The sequence below is a fragment of the Lynx canadensis genome, chromosome C2, assembly GCF_007474595.2.
Source record: "Lynx canadensis isolate LIC74 chromosome C2, mLynCan4.pri.v2, whole genome shotgun sequence".
Classification (NCBI taxonomy): Eukaryota; Metazoa; Chordata; class Mammalia; order Carnivora; family Felidae; genus Lynx; species Lynx canadensis.
In genome coordinates this window covers 36,811,808-36,830,599 of record NC_044311.2, presented here as the reverse complement: position 1 = coordinate 36,830,599, position 18,792 = coordinate 36,811,808, and the positions used below count along the sequence as shown (strand labels likewise).

Here is an 18,792-nt window from a genome sequence, read left to right as displayed (position 1 = left end):
TGTCATGCCTCTTTGCCTCACTGCCCGTTCAGTTTACATTAAGTATTTCTCTCTAAGGTGTTGAGAAGAAACAAAAACATGGGCTTTGAAGTCAGGGAGATCTGGCTTGGAATCCTGGTTCTGTCTGGTTGTGGGATCTTCTCAAAGTCACTACAAAATGTAGATAATGAAGTCTACTTCCCACGGTTGCTGGGAAAGACCTGAATGAAACAGCCCATGGGAAGAACCTTGCCAGATTCCTGGTACTAAGTGTAATTTGTTTCCCGAGGAGGAGTAGAGTAGACAGAACACTTTCAACGCTCTCTGATTTATCACAAGGTCAGGCCTAGCCAAGGCATTAAATGATAAGAAGACTTCAATCTCTCTTATTTCTGCTTTTTTTTTTAATGCATATTCCATTTGAGTCCTAAGCATGTAAGTAGGTATCATGGAACGTAAACAAGTAAGGAAACAGAAATATATTAAATGAATAATATGTGAAACAATGCTGTGACTCACAAAGAGGAAATAGCCGCTTGACTGCACAAAAGAATTAACATTAAAACATTTAAGAGACTTAACATAGAATAAGCTATTTTAATCAAGCAAAATCAAATTTATAGTCATTATTTCTAAAAATAAAATTAGACTTTTCCAACCCTTAACATCTGCATTTAATAATATCTTCTAACCAAAATACAGATGCTAAAACAGCAAATTACAATATATCTTGTACAGCATACAGTATGTTCACTGTTTACACCTACTTTAATTCTAGTTGGTCGTTATGTACTCAATGCATAAACATCACTCATGATAAAGTTTTCACAATTAACAAAAATGTGACAAGGCTGTCTTAAAACGGCTCTGCTATAAATTGTATAGAATATACAGAATTACAAAGTCAAGTATTTTTTTTATCAAAATATACACCCCTCCCTGAAACTAACACAAGCTATCAACATTTTAAACGAATAATACAATTATAGAAAATATTTGCAAAATTATTTTTTCATGTATAAATATTCTGCCATATTTACTTTGGTCTAGAATTATCAGCATACAAGTCCACTTAAAAAATTTCCACATGTAAGGGCTAGGAGACATCACTACATGTAATAATTTTATATTTGGAGTTACCTCAAATCAAAATGACTGAAATACACAGTAATTCTCTTTGATTAATAATCCCAATTGAGATAAAATAAATTAGTAGATCACCGAATTACCTATTCAATATTCTAATTATCAATTCAGAAATGATTTTCATAAGCCCTTTGTGACCATCTCTTTTAACAAAACCCAAATGAGTAGTGCAGGTATACATATATACAACGTATAAAGTAAGGATGAATTTGCTTGCATTTCCCCATTTTCCTCTATTACATAATACTGTATGTAAGTAAGTGAAAGTAGATCAACAAAAGATAAATGCAGATGCAATATTGGGGTTACTTAACAGCAAAATACTACTGTATAAAAAGGTCAGCTTTGATCGTGTCCTTCTCTGGGTGTTTAAATGCTTTCTCGCCCACCCAAATCCGTATTAAGTCTTCTTCATGGAGACATCACAATACTTGAAGAGAGAAACTGGAGTCCTTTGAACTACTTCTTCATTATGGTGACTCTGCAACCTTGAATAACCTTGGGCTTCCATCTATCAAATCCCATGAACATGAATAGCTGTAGGTCACCCTTAAACCAGGTTCCAGGTTCTGCTCACACTGGTGGATCAAAGGGTAGGAATGTTTTCTCTCTCCCTCCTATTCTGGCAGTTTATAACCTAAGAATGAGGAGTTCCAGCTTCCCAGAACCTAGTCCACATGATGGAACATCCTACAGGGCAATTAGACTTGGAGGGCAATGGTGATGGTGTGGGGCAGCATAAAAGAACATGAAACAACTTAAGTGGGTTTTTAGCAAGGGAGCCAGGTGTCTGCAAACATGAAGACAAGGCATCTGGCTTTGGGGATATGTTTCTGAGTCATATAAGTAAGTGATGGAATCGTATTACTCCACAGTCTATCTCTCCTCCAACCTCCCCCAAAACAAAGCTACTGTTTGAGGCAAGGAAAGTCATCGCTTCCTCTTGCCCACTCAAGTCATTAATGGGTGAGGTGGGAGGTGTCTTTCTGATGCCCTTTTGTTTTATATTAGTATATACTTGTGGGCTGCATAATCTCCAAGAAGGCTAATAATCACTGGGGTTAGGCTTTCTGTCATTTTCAAGTGCCTGGGAATTCACCACCATATGCATGCTTTGCACTAAATTTCCTGGACACTCCTTCAGTGGAATGGGATGTGTCAGGTTTTAACTTAAACCCTGGAGACTGATTAAGTCTGTCTGAAATAGACCTCTACATCCATGGCCTTGTGATGGATGGAAGACTGCAGGGAGTTTCAGAAGAATTTGACCCTTCTTTATTTTCTGAAGTGAGGCCACTGCAAACTAATATACAGCACAGGTGATCAGAGAAAAATTCTGGGAGGGCTCTCCCCCATAGATAAGGCATGACCTATTTTTTCTGTGACCGGAGTAGACCAGTTCTAGTAATAGCTCAGCCAGAACTTCAAGGGAACAGCATTCCATCTAAAAGCATACAACGTGCTCTTAAATCATATCAAGATGCTTTCTACTGATTTTTCCATTAGTCCTCATTACTTGCAGATCTATTGCTCGTCATTATAATTCTCTACAGGGGACATGGATAGTTAAAAGTCATAGTGATTTATATATGTATTTTACAAGGCTTGTGTTGCAGAAAAGTAGTTCTAGATAATGTATGAATGTCCTACTTAAGTTACTCAATTTCACACATATTTTCAGCTATAATATTAAATATTTCTTATATATCCACTAATTTAAACAATTTTTAATAGCGCAGAAGCTGGATGGGAAAAATGACTGTCATAGCTCGTTTACCTTCTAACATATTTATGAAGATGATGTTTTCATGATATCCGACCCTCGTTTTCTCCAGTGACTAAAGACAGCTCAGCAGCCAGTTCCTATTAGCACTTACTAGAAAGTTCTAAATTAGGCTAACATTAGACTCTTTTTTTTTCCACTGGCAGAAATACCACAGCTAAGAACTTCATAAACTTCCACAAGATACTTGGGATACTGGAGGATTCAGCTATTTCATTTTTGTGCACTTTGCATGAAGTTAATGCTAAAACCCAAAGTAGATATTAGGATCCTTTTTCTGGAATTTTCACAAATGAGATTTTCTTTTTTACATTTCACTCCTTCATGACTGTTGTGTGAACAAAACAAAACTTAAAAAAAAAAAAACACACCAGAAGAAACAGCTAAAAACACCCCAAAACAACAAACCCACCAACTTATAGTTTTGAAGATTTTTCTAAGTATCGCCACTCAAAGGACATTTTCAACAATGGTTTGCACATTATCCTTTTGGTCATTGTCTTCTGAATCATTGACATGTGGGTTCTCCAGAGGATTTGAGTTCTCATGGCACATGTCACCTTCGACTTTCTCCCGCTGACTTGGGCTCTTGAATAAGTGTTTCTTCTGGTGCATTCCAAGGGCAGCAGCTGTTTTGCAAATTTTGGGGCACTGGAAGCAGGCATAGCCCTTCCCATCATGCTCCCAAATGTGCCTCTGCTCATGATTCCTTTTTGTGGAAAGGTACAAAAAACTCTGAAAGCAGAACTGACAGTGGTAACGCTTTTCGCCGGTGTGGATTCTTTCGTGGATTTTGAGCGTCTCGTTCAACGTGAATGCCTTGTTGCAGTACTGACAGATGAACTCCTTCACGCCCAGGTGGATGCGTTCGTGTTTCTGTAAGTTTCCCTGCACCGAGAAGCACCGCCCGCAGGTCTTGCACTGGTACGGCTTCTCTCCAGTGTGACACCGCATGTGCATCTTGAGCGTGGAAGGGCTCTGGAACTGCTTGGCACAGAACTCGCAGGCGTAAGGCCTAGCAGTGAGATGCCGGTGGGGCCTTCCTTGATTGCCGGCCCCCGAAGCTTTGTCTCCATCGCAGAGTTCGCACTGCAGCTTGGGCATCTCTTTATTTTCTTCTTCCTCAAAGGCCTTCTCCTGAGGAGCTTTCCCCACAGCGCAGTCCAGTTCTGCTGGGTATTTACACTTATTGCTTGGGCTCCTGTGTTCATGTTCTTTCTTCCAGTTGACCTTCCTCATTTTCCTCAACTGTCTGGATTTCTTTTTGGGTTTGTAGTTGTAGTAAGGACGCCAAGGTTTGTCAGTGGAATCCTGGTCGCTGGCGTCATCGAACATCTCGTTCATTTCCACACACTCGGACTGGCAGAGCCCGAGCGGGCTGTCTCTGTTGGCTTCCGGGTCACTCTCTTGTGGCAAGGTCTCCTCCTGCACTTGATACTTGGGTCTTCTCCCTCTTTTATAGAACAACTTAGATCCTAGGATGTGCCTTTTCACGATGGCTTCGTTTCCGATTTTCACCGTTATCTGGCAAAGGGGCGCCACGTTGCTGTTTGTGGAGGTTCCTGGCAGAGCAGGCTTTGCAATGTAGGTTTCAATTTTACTGGTTTCTTTCATACTTGCGGTTTTGCTCAATGACCCTCCGGGATCAGCGACGTATTTGGACTCCTCTGCTATCTCCCCCTTGTTACACAGCACGATCTTCTTTTTCTCCTTAATGCTTTTGGGTCTGCTGACGACCCTGCCCGCTTTGTCAGGCTCGAGTTTGCTGTCGTCTTTCAGGGGCTGACTGCCTGCTGGGTCCGAAGGGGCTCTGTGGCTGCTGCTGGTCATGGCGGCAACGGCGTTGCTGTGCATTATCACTGATGAGAACTGGCTACTATGCACAATGACGGAGGGTGCTGAGCCACTGTAGCTGATCACAGAGGCTGCGTTCTCACTGCCACCACTCAAAGACGAAACAGGCACGTCCCCTGCTGGGAGGTCAGAGCTGACAGCATTCTCAGTGGAAGAAACCGACACCTCGGTAGAATAAAAGTTATTGTCGAGATCGACTTTCAGTGCTTCCTCTCCCCACTTGGTCCCCTCTGCGCTCTGTACGTTGGCAGAAGCGGGCATGTCCTGGCGTGCAGATGTTTCCAAGGGGACAGCTGGACTGCTGGTGAGGGTGTTGACGCGGCCTTGGAAATTCAGCGTCGGTAACTCAGAGCTATGTGGATTCTGAATGACATAGGGACCAGATGCTGATGCATTCATCTGACTGCTTTCTCGAGCATTTTCATAGGAAGAATTTCGGTAGCTCTTATAAGGAGCCCTCTTGCATTTCATAGGCAGTAGCCTGTAAAGTTTATATGGATACACACTAGGCTTCAAGCCTCCATTTGCTGTTTTTTTACTGATGGAAAGTCTGTGATCTATGGCATGGAAAGACTTCTGATGGTTTTTGAGAATATAGTAGGTCATGAAAGTTTCAAGGCAGAAAATGCACTGATAGCGCCTCTCCCCTGTATGCCAAATTTCATGTCTTGTCCTGTACTCGGCCAATGCAAATACTTTGTTGCAGTAATGACACGGATATGTTCTTCTCCACGAGTGAACATTTGCATGTCTTCGGAGGCTGGATAAAGTCACGTAACTACGTTTGCATACAACACAGCTGTAGAGCATCTGCCCATTAACAAATTTAACCATGTGGTCCGTTTCTGGCAAGGTACTTCCGGTACTGGAAAACTCACCAATCCTGTTTTCAGAGAGCAACGGTTCTGGACCTGTGAACGAACTTCCATTCTGTCCGATGGTTGGATAGTTTTCTAAAAAGCGTTGGTTTCCTCCGGGAACAGGCATGTGGCTGGACCTCATACAAATCTGCTCGTGCCGATCCAGTCTGTTCAGGGTGCTGAACTGCTTGTTGCAGTACTTGCACACTAACGGCTCCTGGGTTGGCTTGTGGAGCTGCATGTGGGCACTGAGCAAAGTGCTACTGTCAAAGGACTTGGAACAACAGCTGCAGTTGTACACGAGAGGTGGGACCTCTGCCGTCGGCGGCCCTGGGACGTCAGAGGATTTATTTTCATCTTCCTTGGAAAAACGGAGATCTCCTTCGTTGTTGGGAGATTTTGAACGAGGAAGAACGGCAGGCAGCTCTGGACTTCTTTCCTGATTAACCTCTGAGCTGGTTGCTGGAGGGGGTGGTCTATTTTCTGCTGAATCGGAAGCCTGGGGTATGGAGACTGTCTTTGGCTTTCGGCACGTTTTCGGTTTTGCTGCTAGAGCTTCACAGGTTTCTTTACCTGTTTTACCAGGCGAACTGCTGTCGTGTTCACGTACGGGCTGACTTCTGTATGCCTCAGCCACGGAGGAAACGGCATACGAGTGCTCCGCCAGCGTGCGGACGGGCTCTGCCTCGTGGCACACGTCAGTCCTCTCCAGGCACAGGCTGGTGGTTCTCATGGAGTCGGAGACCTTTTTGAAACTTGCTCTCAAGTCCAGTGGAGAGAACATGTTATTACTATTTTCTGTTTCAATGATGGAAAATGCATTTGTGATCCTTGGCCCATTGGTGATGGCAGGTTCTTCGTGCCTTTTTTCATTTTTTTCTTCTTTAACCACTCCCTTTTCAGTAATGCAGAATACATAGGGACCAGGGGAATTTGAGAAGTTGCGATCAGTAAGGTCTTCCAAGAAGGATATTCCCAGCTTTTTCCCTGCAGCTGCAAGATCCGTGACTGTTTCCTGTCTCTTGACGACAACTGTGGAGCTGTAGATATAATTAAGGATCTCTGTAAACACTTCAGCTTTGAGATCATCCAGTTCCAGGACATGGCTGGAAATACAGATTGTATGGCTCCAAAAGATATTTTTGAAATAAAGGCTTGAAGCAGCCAGGACATTGCTGTGGGCTTTAAATTTGGTGTCTTCCACAATAATAGTGACATCGCATAAAATGCCCCGAATGCGCTGCTCATTTAAGATGGAGAGCACTGTGTCACTGTGCAAGTCGTCCTTGAGGTCCCTGGAAAGGGACATGACTGTCATCTGAAACAAGAGGAGAGAAATGGTCAGAGACCCTTCCAAAACTAGTTTCTTTCTTTCCTTCTTTTTTAAAGTAAGCTCTATGCCCAGCGTGGGGCTCAAACTCACAACCCCGAGTTCAAGAATCATATGCTCTACCAACTGAGCCAGCCAGGCGCCCCAACAAGTAGTTTCTGTATTTCTAGACAATTTTCAATGTTTTTGAAAAACTTTTTTTTTTGTACGAAAATACAGGTTTTTATCTCATTTGCTGTTACTTGCAAGACTTGGAGTCAACATTAGAAGCTAAATCTTGATCTCGCCCCAGCCTGTTTCTCATACCATTGCTAATAGTTGTTATAGTTGGAAATCCTCCCAGAACTCTTTCTCCAAAGCCGTAGCTATATATACATGTCCAAATTTGGGAGGAGGAGGGTTCCCCCCCCCAAATGTGAAGGGTCTCATCATCACTCAAGGCTGCTGCATTGAACTCCTAGAGCTGGGCAATGCCATGGTCCTGCCACAAACGTCCTATTTTCATAGATAACCCTGAGGACCCGATCCAAACATCATTTATGAAGCAGGAAGATGATTTTTTTTTAAAAGCTTTCCCTAAGTAAGCAGTACCTGTATACAGAGGTACTGTCCGCTCAGAGAAGAAGAACTGGAGAAGCCATTCTAATTTGTGGCTCTGAAAGGTCTCTCAATGGAAACCCTCAGTCTGCATGACCCAGTCTGACCACCAGGGGTTCCCTGCCTCTCTGCGTTACTGGCCATATCTCATACTTTCTCTAATTTCCCTTTTTATTACAGCCAAAGTAGATTAGGGTTTTCAAAAAGGGCTCGGTGACGTACTGAAGGCACACGAAAAAGAAACAATGCACAAAACCAAGAAAGCATGTCTCTGAGTCTAGTCTCATTGTGGTTTGGATTTGAAGGTATCTCTTTAAGATCCTGATTTCAATTCCTTCAGACATATACCCGTAAGTGAGATTGCTGGATCACATGGTAGTTCTATTTTTAATTTCTTGAGGAATCTCCATACTGTTTTCCATAGTAGCTGTACCAATTTACATTCCCACCAACAGTGCACAAGGTCTCCCTTTTGTCCAACCCTTCATCAACATTTGTTCTCTCTTATCTTTTTGATGGTAGCCATTCTGACAGGGGTGAGCTGATATTTCATTGTGGTTTTGACTTGCATTTCCCTGGTGGTTAGTGATGTTGAGCACTTTTTCATGTGTCTGTTTGTCATCTTTATGCCTTCTTTGGAAAAATGTCTATTCAGGTTCTCTGCCCTTTTGTTAATCGGATTATTTGTGGGTTTTTGGTGTTGAGTTGTATAAATTATTTATATGTTATGGATATTAACCCCTTATCAGATATATCATTTGAAAATATCTTCCCCCATTTGGCAGGCTGCCTTTTTGTTTTGTTGATGGTTTCCTTTACTGTGCAAAAGGCTTTGATTTTAGTGTAGTCCAAAAGTTGATTTTTTGCTTTTATTTCCCTTCCCTCAGGAGACATATCTAGAAAAATGATTCTATGGCCAATGTCAAAGAAATTACTGCCTGTGCTCTCTTCAAGGGTTTTTATGGTTGCAGGTCTCACATTGAGGTCTTTCATCCATTTTGAGTTTATTTTTGTACATGGTGTAAGAAAATGGTCCAGGTTCATTCTTCTGCATGTGGCTGTCCAGTTGTCTCAGCACCAGTAATTCCACTACTGGGTATTTACCCCAAGAAAATAAAAACATGAATTTGAAAAGATATATGCAACCCTATGTTTATTTCAGCATTATTTACAATAGCCAAGATATGGAAGCAACCTGTGTCTGCTGATAGATTAACAGATAAAGTAGATGTGGTACACATGTACATGCACACACACACACACACACACACAGGAATATTACTCAGTCAAAAAAATGCATGTTGCCATTTGTAACAACATGGATGGATCTAGAAGGTATAATGCTAAGTGAGATAAGTCAGAGAAAAACAAATACCATATGATCTCACTCATATGTGGAATTTAAGAAATAAAACAAGTGAGGGGCACTGTTGGCTCTGTTGGTTAAGCATCCGACTCTTGGTTTCAGCTCAAGTCATGGTCTCACAGTTCATGAGTTTGAGACCTGTGTTGGGCTCTGTGCTGGCAGCACAGAGCCTGCTTGGGATTCTCTCTCCCTCTCTCTGCCCCTCCCGCATTCATGCTGCTTCTGTCTCTCTCAATATAAATAAATAAACTTAAAAAAATAATAAAACAAGTGAACAAAGGGGGAAAAAGACAAACAAAAAAACCAGACTTTTAAGTACAGAGAGCAAACTGGTGGTTACCAGAGGGCAGGTGGGTGGGAGGATATATGAAACGGATAAAGGGGATCAAATGTGATGCACAGCGAGCAATGTATACAATTGTTGAATTGAAACTAATATAACACTGTATGTTAATTGTATTTCATTAAAAAAATACTGAGTCTAGTCACAGGTTCCTAAATTGGCACAATTTAAAGGCACAGTGGCTCTTGTTCTGGTTCAAGGATCTTATCTCTGTTCTTCCCGGCACCTAGTTCTTGGTATTTTCTCTATATATTTTAAACCATAAGCCTGGAATGGTCAAAGCCTACCAACTAATATTCTAGTAAGAGATAGTATATTATATAAGAAATACATAGTATGTTAGTATGTAGGGATCTAAATTAAATTCAAACTTAACCTTACTCTGTGTCATGTATTCTGTTCTGTTTCATTTTAAAAATGCTAATAGCAACTCACTCAACTAATTTCACTATACTAACAGATCGCTTCTGCAGTTAAAACCAAAAAAACCCCTCTAGTCTAAAGGTCATACTAACGAGCTGTTCATCCAGCCTATCTCTCTCTCTTTTTTAAAATTTATTTTGAGAGTGAGACAGAGAGAGAGAGCAAGTGAAGGAGGAGCAGAGAGAGAGAGAGAGAGAGAGAGAGAGAGAATGAGAATCCCAAGCAGGCTCCACACTGTCAGCACAGAGCCAGATGTAGGGCTTGATCTCATGAACTGAACCATGAGATCGTGACCTGAGCTGAAATCAAAAGTTGAATGCTTAACCGACTGAGCCAACCAGGCAAGCGCCCCCAGCCTCTCTAGTGGCAGTGTCTTCCTAGCACTGAAGTACAACATTTAACTCACAGCATTCATTCAGCTGTGGAGAGACCAGATGGCCAAATGAAGAATTTCTTTTTAGCCTTTTCTGAAGCTGTTATAAGTTGTGCCCATTATGTTATTTAGTGTCCTTTATACTTTAGGATCCATTTGATTCATTCTTTGATCTCATCCAGCCACAGGAAAAAGTGCATTAATACTAATAAATGCTTCTATTTCCAAGACAAGGAAGCTTAGAACTAACTTTTATCATCAACTGTTGTAGCCATTGTTAGCTTGGATTTCTGGTGTGACTAGTGTCTCATTTTCTTCATTTAATATTACTTCTTTTCTACTTGTGTACTGTGCCTTTAATTGTAACCGTCCATGAATCTTTTTTAGAAATGTGAGGGATTAAGTCTATAAATAGAAATGGAATTAACTGAAATGGAACCTACGGCTTCCTCTATGCCCCTGAAGGAGAGGGGGTCACCCCTGAACAGGTGGCAGGAGTCCGTTCTTCATTGGTTACAGATCAATGACATATTTTGCTGATGCTTCTTTTGCCTTCCATGAGTTCTCTGCTCTGGGCCCCTGGAGGATCCACTTTCTCTCCTGCCTCATTTATTCACATCCTGTTTGGCTTTTCTGAAGCCCATACGTTATTTCAATTCTTTATCCAGCCTGACTGGATAGTCTCAGATCTGGCAAAACACATACTATATGATTTTAAAAGGTGGTTTCCCTCTCAGTTTGGTTCCATGCTGACATCTGTTTTGTCCTTCCACCTCAAAACTACTGCTTCTTCCAAAACATTCCAATTCACAGCACTCTTAAACTCCCACTAGGCCCTACCTCCACTTGGGGAATACAGTATTTCACATCAAGCCAATGAACACTCCAGGATGTTAGATGATAAGCACCCCCTCACTTCTGTAGGATTCTTTGATTCTTCTCTTAGGTTGTTCAATTAGGATGGTTAGTAAAAGGCCAAATGTTAACATTTAATATATCTCTTTTTAACGTTTGTTTTTGAGAGAGAGAGAGTGCGAGCAGGGGAGGGGCAGAGAGACAGGGGGACAGAGGATCCGAAGCAGGCTCTGCACTGACAGCAGAGAGCCTGATGTGAGGCATGAACCATGAGATCATGATCTGAGCCAGTGAGATACACAACCGACTGAGCCACCCAGGCGCCCCCACATTTAATAATATCTTAATGATACTCACAGTTAGAATAATGCATCTAATAGAGAGTATCATTATATAGGTCATTAACACACTGTTGTAACTATGGAATATCCACGTACGACACTATTCAAAAGGGGGATGATCTACCACGGTGTGGCAGAAATCCTTTCATAATCAGAGTAACTATGCAGCACTTCAATCTACGTTCTTGGCACACACATAAAAACTTCATTCTTGTGTCACTCTTCCCCAGCACATGTGTTAATGTCTAACATGGCTAGACACAGTACTCAGAGCTGGAAATACTGAGGAATAGGAGACAAGTCTCTTTCCTCAAGGAGCTCAGAGTCTAGGGGGAGAAAGAGAAGTGTCAACTAATAATTGCAATCCATGATGGTAGGCTTTATACTAAAGGTATGTACAAAGTGTTAAAGGATGAAGGGCCAACTTGTTATTTACAGGGGCCCTGGAAAGCTTGGCATCAATCAATCAATAAAACAGGAGTGTGGGATCAGGGAAATACAAATCAAAACCACACTCAGATATCACCTCACTCCAGAGTGGCCAAAATGAACAAATCAGGAGACTATAGATGCTGGAGAGGATGTGGAGAAACGGGAACCCTCTTGTACTGTTGGTAGGAATGCAAACTGGTGTAGCCACTCTGGGAAACAGTGTGGAGGTTCCTCAAAAAATTAAAAATAGACCTACCCTATGACCCAGCAATAGCACTGCTAGGAATTTACCCAAGGGATACAGGAGTACTGATGCACAGGGGCACTTGTACCCCAATGTTTATAGCAGCACTCTCAACAATAGCCAAATTATGGAAAGAGCCTAAATGTCCATCAACTGATGAATGGATAAAGAAATTGTGGTTTATATACACAATGGAGTACTACGTGGCAATGAGAAAGAATGAAATATGGCCCTTTGTAGCAACATGGATGGAACTGGAGAGTGTTATGCTAAGTGAAATAAGCCATACAGAGAAAGACAGATACCATATGGTTTCACTCTTATGTGGATCCTGAGAAACTTAACAGGAACCCATGGGGGAGGGGAAGGAAAAAAAAAAAGAGGTTAGAGTGGGAGAGAGCCAAAGTATAAGAGACTCTTAAAAACTGAGAACAAACTGAGGGTTGATGGGGGGTGGGAGGGAGGGGAGGGTGAGTGATGGGTATTGAGGAGGGCATCTTTTGGGATGAGCACTGGGTGTTATATGGAAACCAGTTTGACAATAAATTTCATATATTGAAAAAATAAAATAAAATAAAAAACAAACAAACAAACAAACAAACAACAAAACAGGAGTGTGGGAAAGGCATTCTAAGCAGAAGGAACACCACAGGCAAAACAAACAAAAAATGATGAAAGGGTATATGCACTCAGAGACTGATGAGTGGGTCTGTGTGATGGCGGGAGAGCATGTGCACCTGGTCTGTCCCCAGGATCCCCAGCAGTGCCAGACATGTGGCAGGCCTCAACACCTTTCTGTTGAATGACATGGGCTAGGAAAGGAAGGGTCATAAAGACTCTAAAGTACTCCTCATGGTAAATTTTATATTCTAGGTTAAGAGGGAACCACTGAAAGTCATAATCTATTCCAGATTTGACCTGGAAGAAAAACAAACCCCACTCAACTCAGGCTGCCGTGTGCTGAAACAATCAGAGGGGAGGGGCAAGCTGGCTGCAGGAGACCAGGTGGGGAGGCCATCCATGGTCCAGCTGAGAAGCAGCCCATCCATCCAGACAGAGTGAGAGGCGGGGGCAAGCAGACAGCCCTACCACCAGCTAAGGAAGGGAGTGGGGGGTGGTATCTGGACTTAGAATAGATTTTCATTCCCTCCACCAACATTTATGGAACAACTGTTAAGTACATGGTATCAGACTAAATGTTATAGGAAGACAAGAGTTCATTCCACATTTGAACAGATGTTTCCTGAATACCTACTATATGCTTTGGGACAGTAGTTCCCAAACCTGGCTATGCATCACAGTCACCTGGGAAGCTTTAAAATAGTATAAATTGATAGATTTTCCCCTCCCCTGCTCCCACAGAAATTCTGGTTTAGAACAGCTGGGGAAAGACCCTGGAATCCAATGTATTTTTTAAAAATATTTTTCATGTTTATTTATTTTTGAGAGAGACAGAGAGAGAGAGGGAGGCAGGAGTACAGAGAGAGGGAGACACAGAATCCGAAGTAGGCTCCAGGCTCTGAGCTGTCAGCACAGAGCCCGATGCAGGGCTCGAACCCATGAACTGTGGGATCAGGGCCGGAGCTGAAGTTGGGCACCCAACTGACTGAACCACTCAGGCAACTCTGTATGTTTTGTATTTGTACTGATTTAGTGAATAAGGAAAACATTAATATGATACCAAATTCAAAAGACACAACACATAAACTTGATGAGTCTCTTTCCCACCTTGTCTCAGAGACTCTTCAAGTAGTTTTCATCAACCAGCTAGAACCAGGCCCAGTGGGCTGACACTAAAACCCTGTGCCATAAAATAAATACAAATTCTGCCTTCAAAGCTTTGTGGTGTAGCAAGGGGTATAAGATGTGCTTATGAAACGCTGCATAACAAAGACACACAAATGTGTGGAATCACACAAGCAGGCAGGTTGGAAGAAGGCAGTGGCATTCTGGGGAGGAGCTTGGGAATGGGGGTGAGGGAAGGCACAGCCCTGGAGGAGAAAGTGCCATGTAGTGGATCTTGAGGGTAGAATTTAGTTCTGCAGATCTAAACAAAGGGAAGGGAACCTCACTCAGAAAGAGGTACAGAGTTTCATGCCCTCAAAAAGCTTATAATCCAAGAGTCAGTGTAACAGTTCAAAGAATCTAAATCTGCAAATGCAAATTGAAAAAGCAGTGAAAGTTGTTGAAGGTGGACCTTAAAGTCTTTAAGACTTTAGAACCCTCTAGAACCTCCTTTTTGATTTTACCTCCCACCTGAACCACTTCCCACCACAGTCACGGGGTCATCTCAGATGGTGCCAAAGCTAAAAGCCATATCCTACGTGTTCAAAGGGCAATAAAGAAATCAGTTCAAAGTCTGTAGACCCACAGACCCACAGTAGGCCACAGGCAAATCTGGCCCCCACAGGTTTTTCTGACCAATCTGGTTTTTGGAACCACGTTTTTGAAAAACTGGGCTGACGTTGAAAAGAGTAAGATTTAACATAAAAACCAATATACCTTTTTTGAACAACAGGAAGAGTGGGCAAAACGGTTGTTGTCCGCCTGGCAAGAAGGACTGGGTGCCTCATAGCTGTGTCCCCTCATCACAGCCACCTGCACTCACACACTGCCTGCCCATGCTCTTACCGCCAAGTGACTTCTCTCTGTAACCTGACCAGCCTGGCCCCGTTAGCTGGTTTCCTTTGTTGTGACTGGTAAGAACATAAAGGGAAATAACATTAGACCCACAGATCTTATCATACATACTTACTTTAAAGATCCCCCCAAAATTAAAATTCAGACTTATAAATGAGTTTTTGTGTGTTTGGGGTGGAGGGGGTAGTCATTCTCGGCAAAAACAGTATTCTTTGACCTAAAAAAGTTAACTGACCTCCTCTACTATATTTCTTTATAGAGAGTAACTTAACACTGAAGCCTTAGGAATTCCTGCCAATGGAAAGCCCACAAAAGACCTCAGAAAAAGAAATGTAGGATGGAAAGAAGATGAGATTTAATTTACATGTAACTTTTTAAAATGTTTTCTAAACAGCAAGCTTCATGCAATACATTCACTTCTCTCAGTAGTATTACTGAGATGGGATAGACAAGCATGAAAAAGGCTAACAATAAATGTTATACATGCAAAAATTTTGGTGGGCCTACCTACGTTTCTTTTTTTTTGTAATTAAATTAAATTAAATTTTACATACTTTTTATTTTTTTTTATTTTTTATTTTTTTTTTAAATTTTTTTTTCAACATTTTTTATTTATTTTTGGGACAGAGAGAGACAGAGCATGAACGGGGGAGGGGCAGAGAGAGAGGGAGACACAGAATCGGAAACAGGCTCCAGGCTCCGAGCCATCAGCCCAGAGCCTGATGCGGGGCTCGAACTCACGGACCGCGAGATCGTGACCTGGCTGATGTCGGACGCTTAACCGACTGCGCCACCCAGGCGCCCCTTACATACTTTTTAAATATTTATTTTTGAGAGAGAGAGAGCAACCGGGGTAGGGACAGTGAGGGAGACACAGAATCTGAAGCAGGCTCCAGGCTCTGAGCTGTCAGCACAGAGCCAGATGTGGGGCTCAAACTCATGAACCACAAGATCATGACCTGAGCCAAAGTTGAATGCTTAACTGACTGAGCCACCCAGGCGCCCCTAATTTTTTATTTTAGAGAGACAGCGCCCAAGAGTGGGGGAGAGGGGCAGAGGGAAAGAGAGTGAGAATCTTAAGTAGGCTCTGTGCTTAGCCCAGAGTCTGATGTGGGGCTTGATCCCACAACCCTGGGATCATGACCTGAGCTGAAATCAAGAGTCGACGTTCAACTGACTGAACTGCCCAGGCCCCACATAAACTAATTTGTAATTAGATAATTAAGTGACTTTATAAATATATGAGCATATGCTATATAAAATACTTACACAGTCATATTTATCTATAAAAACACACATATAGATATCTATATGTATATATACAACATAAGTATGTGATATACACATATATCTATATGTGTACATACATATATACGTGGACATTTGAAAGACAAAAGGGGTGCAGCTAATAACTATGCTAGAGAAACAGGTATACATTGGGACTGCACTTGAGGAAATAAGGATGAAAATTCATCCTTTATTTATTTATACATATATTCATATATATACATGTGTATATATATGTATGTATATGTCTACATATAAAAATAAAACATAAACCTCTACGTAAACATAAAATTCTGTATTATAGTACAAGTACATATGTGTATGTTTACAGAAAGTATGATAAACATACTTTATAATTATACTTTATATAAATGCCATGGGGAAATTCTAGTTCATTCACATATTTAGAATCTTCTGATCCTTTCGTCTCCTGCCATATTTCAACCTTATCTAATACATACACATACATATAATGCAAAGATGGACACTTAAATAAGATACTTTTGAAGATTAAATTACCACTTCTTCACCAGCTTTTTATTTATTCATTCATTCATTCATTTATTTATTTATTTTTAATTGTTTTTTTTTTTTTAACATTTATTTATTTTTGAGACAGAGAGAGACAGAGCATGAATGGGGTAGGGTCAGAGAGAGAGGGAGACACAGAATCTGAAACAGGCTCCAGACTCTGAGCTGTCAGCACAGAGCCCGACGCGGGGCTCGAACTCACAGACAGCGAGATCATGACCTGAGCCAAAGTCGGCCGCTCAACCGACTGAGCCACCCAGGCGCCCACTTCACCAGCTTTTAGAATGAACTATATTTAAAACAATAAAATAAATCTATGCTCATGGTAAAATATTCAAACAGTGCAGAAGTGTATTAAAGTACAAAGCAGAAGGCCTGTTCTCTGTCCTAGCCTCCCCTACCCCACATCGATGCACCTACGGCACCCACAGCATGCATCCTCCCTAGATGGATACCTTTTTTCTAACTTTGGAAGATCTGTACACTACACCTGTATAAAAGCTCTAGGAGAAAAATTATTTCCTCTTGAGTTTCTTCTACCCTAGCCTCTAGCTCCTCTGCCTGGCAATTCCTTAAACTTACCCATCTCAGGTGACAGCCCACCTGGGCACCCTTCGTCCTCTGGAACGCCTAGATTCTGGCTCCCACCTTTATGAAACGTGAAGTGTTATGCATTTGTTCATGTTTCTATCCTTCCCTATTTGCTCCTCGAGTGCAAGGTCAATCTAACTCATCTTTGTTCTCGTGACACCTGTAGGGTACAGTACGTTGTCGATGATGGTGACAATAAGCAAGAGGAGCTGGCTCTTCAGGCCCTGAGCAGCAAACAGCTTAAATTACACCCTGTATTTAGAAAAGTGAAAAGTTCCTGATTTAAAGCTTTCAAAATTAGAACCAAATGAACCCAAATTCTACTCTGTAGACAGCAAAAGTAACTAGGAAAATAAAGATTAATTCCTGTCCATTTTCTTCCTAGTTTCCTCCTAATGTGGCAGTTGGCTCCAAGTGTTTCATGGACCTGGAGTCTCCCAAGACCCTTTCAGCAGGTTCATGAGGTCAAAACTATTTTCATAATAACATAAAGATGTCATCTGCCTCCCCCCCTCCCCCAGCCATGCTAATATGTGCATTAATGGTACAAAAGCAATGATGGGCAAAAGAGCCAAAAGTGTAGCAAGCATCAAGCCAGTAACACCCAGATAAGAAAGTAAAAGTTATTAATTTTATTAAATCTTGGCTATTGAATATACATTTTTTTTACTATTTTGTGTGATAAAATGGGAGGTACACACAAAACACTTCAAGTGCACTGAAAAACCAATGTCTGCCTTGAGCAGAGTTGTGAGCTGAACTAGCCAACTTTTTTTTCATGGAACACCATTTTTACATTAAAAAATGACTGACAGACAAACTATGGTTTATTCAGATGTGGATATCTGGGCAAACATTTTCTTGAAAATGAACTAAGCGGGACTGTCACTTCAAGGAAGTAGTCATTTTGTTCCCAGTAATAAAATTTGACTTTCAGATGAAAATCACAATTCTGGAAAATTTGGTATTTAACACAAACTTTGGCATTCACCGCCATGAGCTCTACATTTCTCAATACATAATGATTTTTCTACAGAGGCTGGTGGTGATGTTAATGAATGTGACTTTTGTATATCGTGCAACGAATCTGGAAGACAGGCATACCTCAGTGAAGTAACATTTGCCAAATATTGTAACAAAAAACCATGCACATACAGGAAAAAGGTATAAGATCAGTAGATTTAACTGTGACAATATATGGAAAGTTCATTGCTTTGGTTCAAGTTCCATGTCACAGCTAACCTTTTAAAAAACCAACTACCTGTCAAGTTTTGGTGTATTATCAAGGAATATCCACAATTAAATGAAAAGCTATTAGAAAACATCTCCCACTTCCAACGACCTATTTGTATGAGGCTAGATTTTCTTCACATACTTCAACTACAACATACTTGCCATTGAATTCAGAAGCAGATATGAAAATCTGACTGCCTTTCTATCAAGCTAAACATTATATGTTTGCAAAAATGTAAGATAATTCCACTCTCATTACATTTTTTTGCCTTAGAAAAATTTATTTTTTAAAATGTTATTAAAAATGTTATTTAATCATGACTGTTTATCACAGCTATTTTTCATGAATCGTGATTATTATTTTTTAAATGTTTATTTTGAGAGAGAAACAGAGACAGCATGAGCAGGGGAGGGACAGAGAGAGGGGTGAGTGACAATTCTGAGCCCTGATGCTGGCCTCAGTCCCATGACTGTGAGATCATGACCTGAACTGAAATCAAGAGCTGGATGCTTAACTGACTGAGCCACCCAGGTGTCCCGAGTTAATTGTTGTTGTTGTTTTTAATCTCCTTTTAAATATTGAA

The 18,792-nt window shown here is 41.3% G+C and overlaps 1 protein-coding gene across 8 annotated transcripts in view; it reads right to left on the bottom strand.

The window, feature by feature from the left end:
- ZBTB38 (zinc finger and BTB domain containing 38) overlaps positions 1-18,792 on the bottom strand; it is a 160,960-nt gene that overhangs the window by 29,782 nt on the left and 112,386 nt on the right. For 5 of the 8 annotated variants that reach the window (XM_030328871.1, XM_030328872.2, XM_030328874.2 and 2 more), the window contains one exon: positions 364-6,940. The exons of 2 other annotated variants lie outside the window; for them this stretch is intronic. In XM_030328871.1, the coding sequence (XP_030184731.1) occupies positions 3,359-6,940 (3,582 nt within the window). In that variant the 3' untranslated portion in view covers positions 364-3,358. Of the gene's footprint in view, positions 1-363; positions 6,941-13,993; positions 14,000-18,792 lie in introns of those variants that run through there. One more of the 8 variants, XM_030328877.1, reaches the window with a different exon arrangement.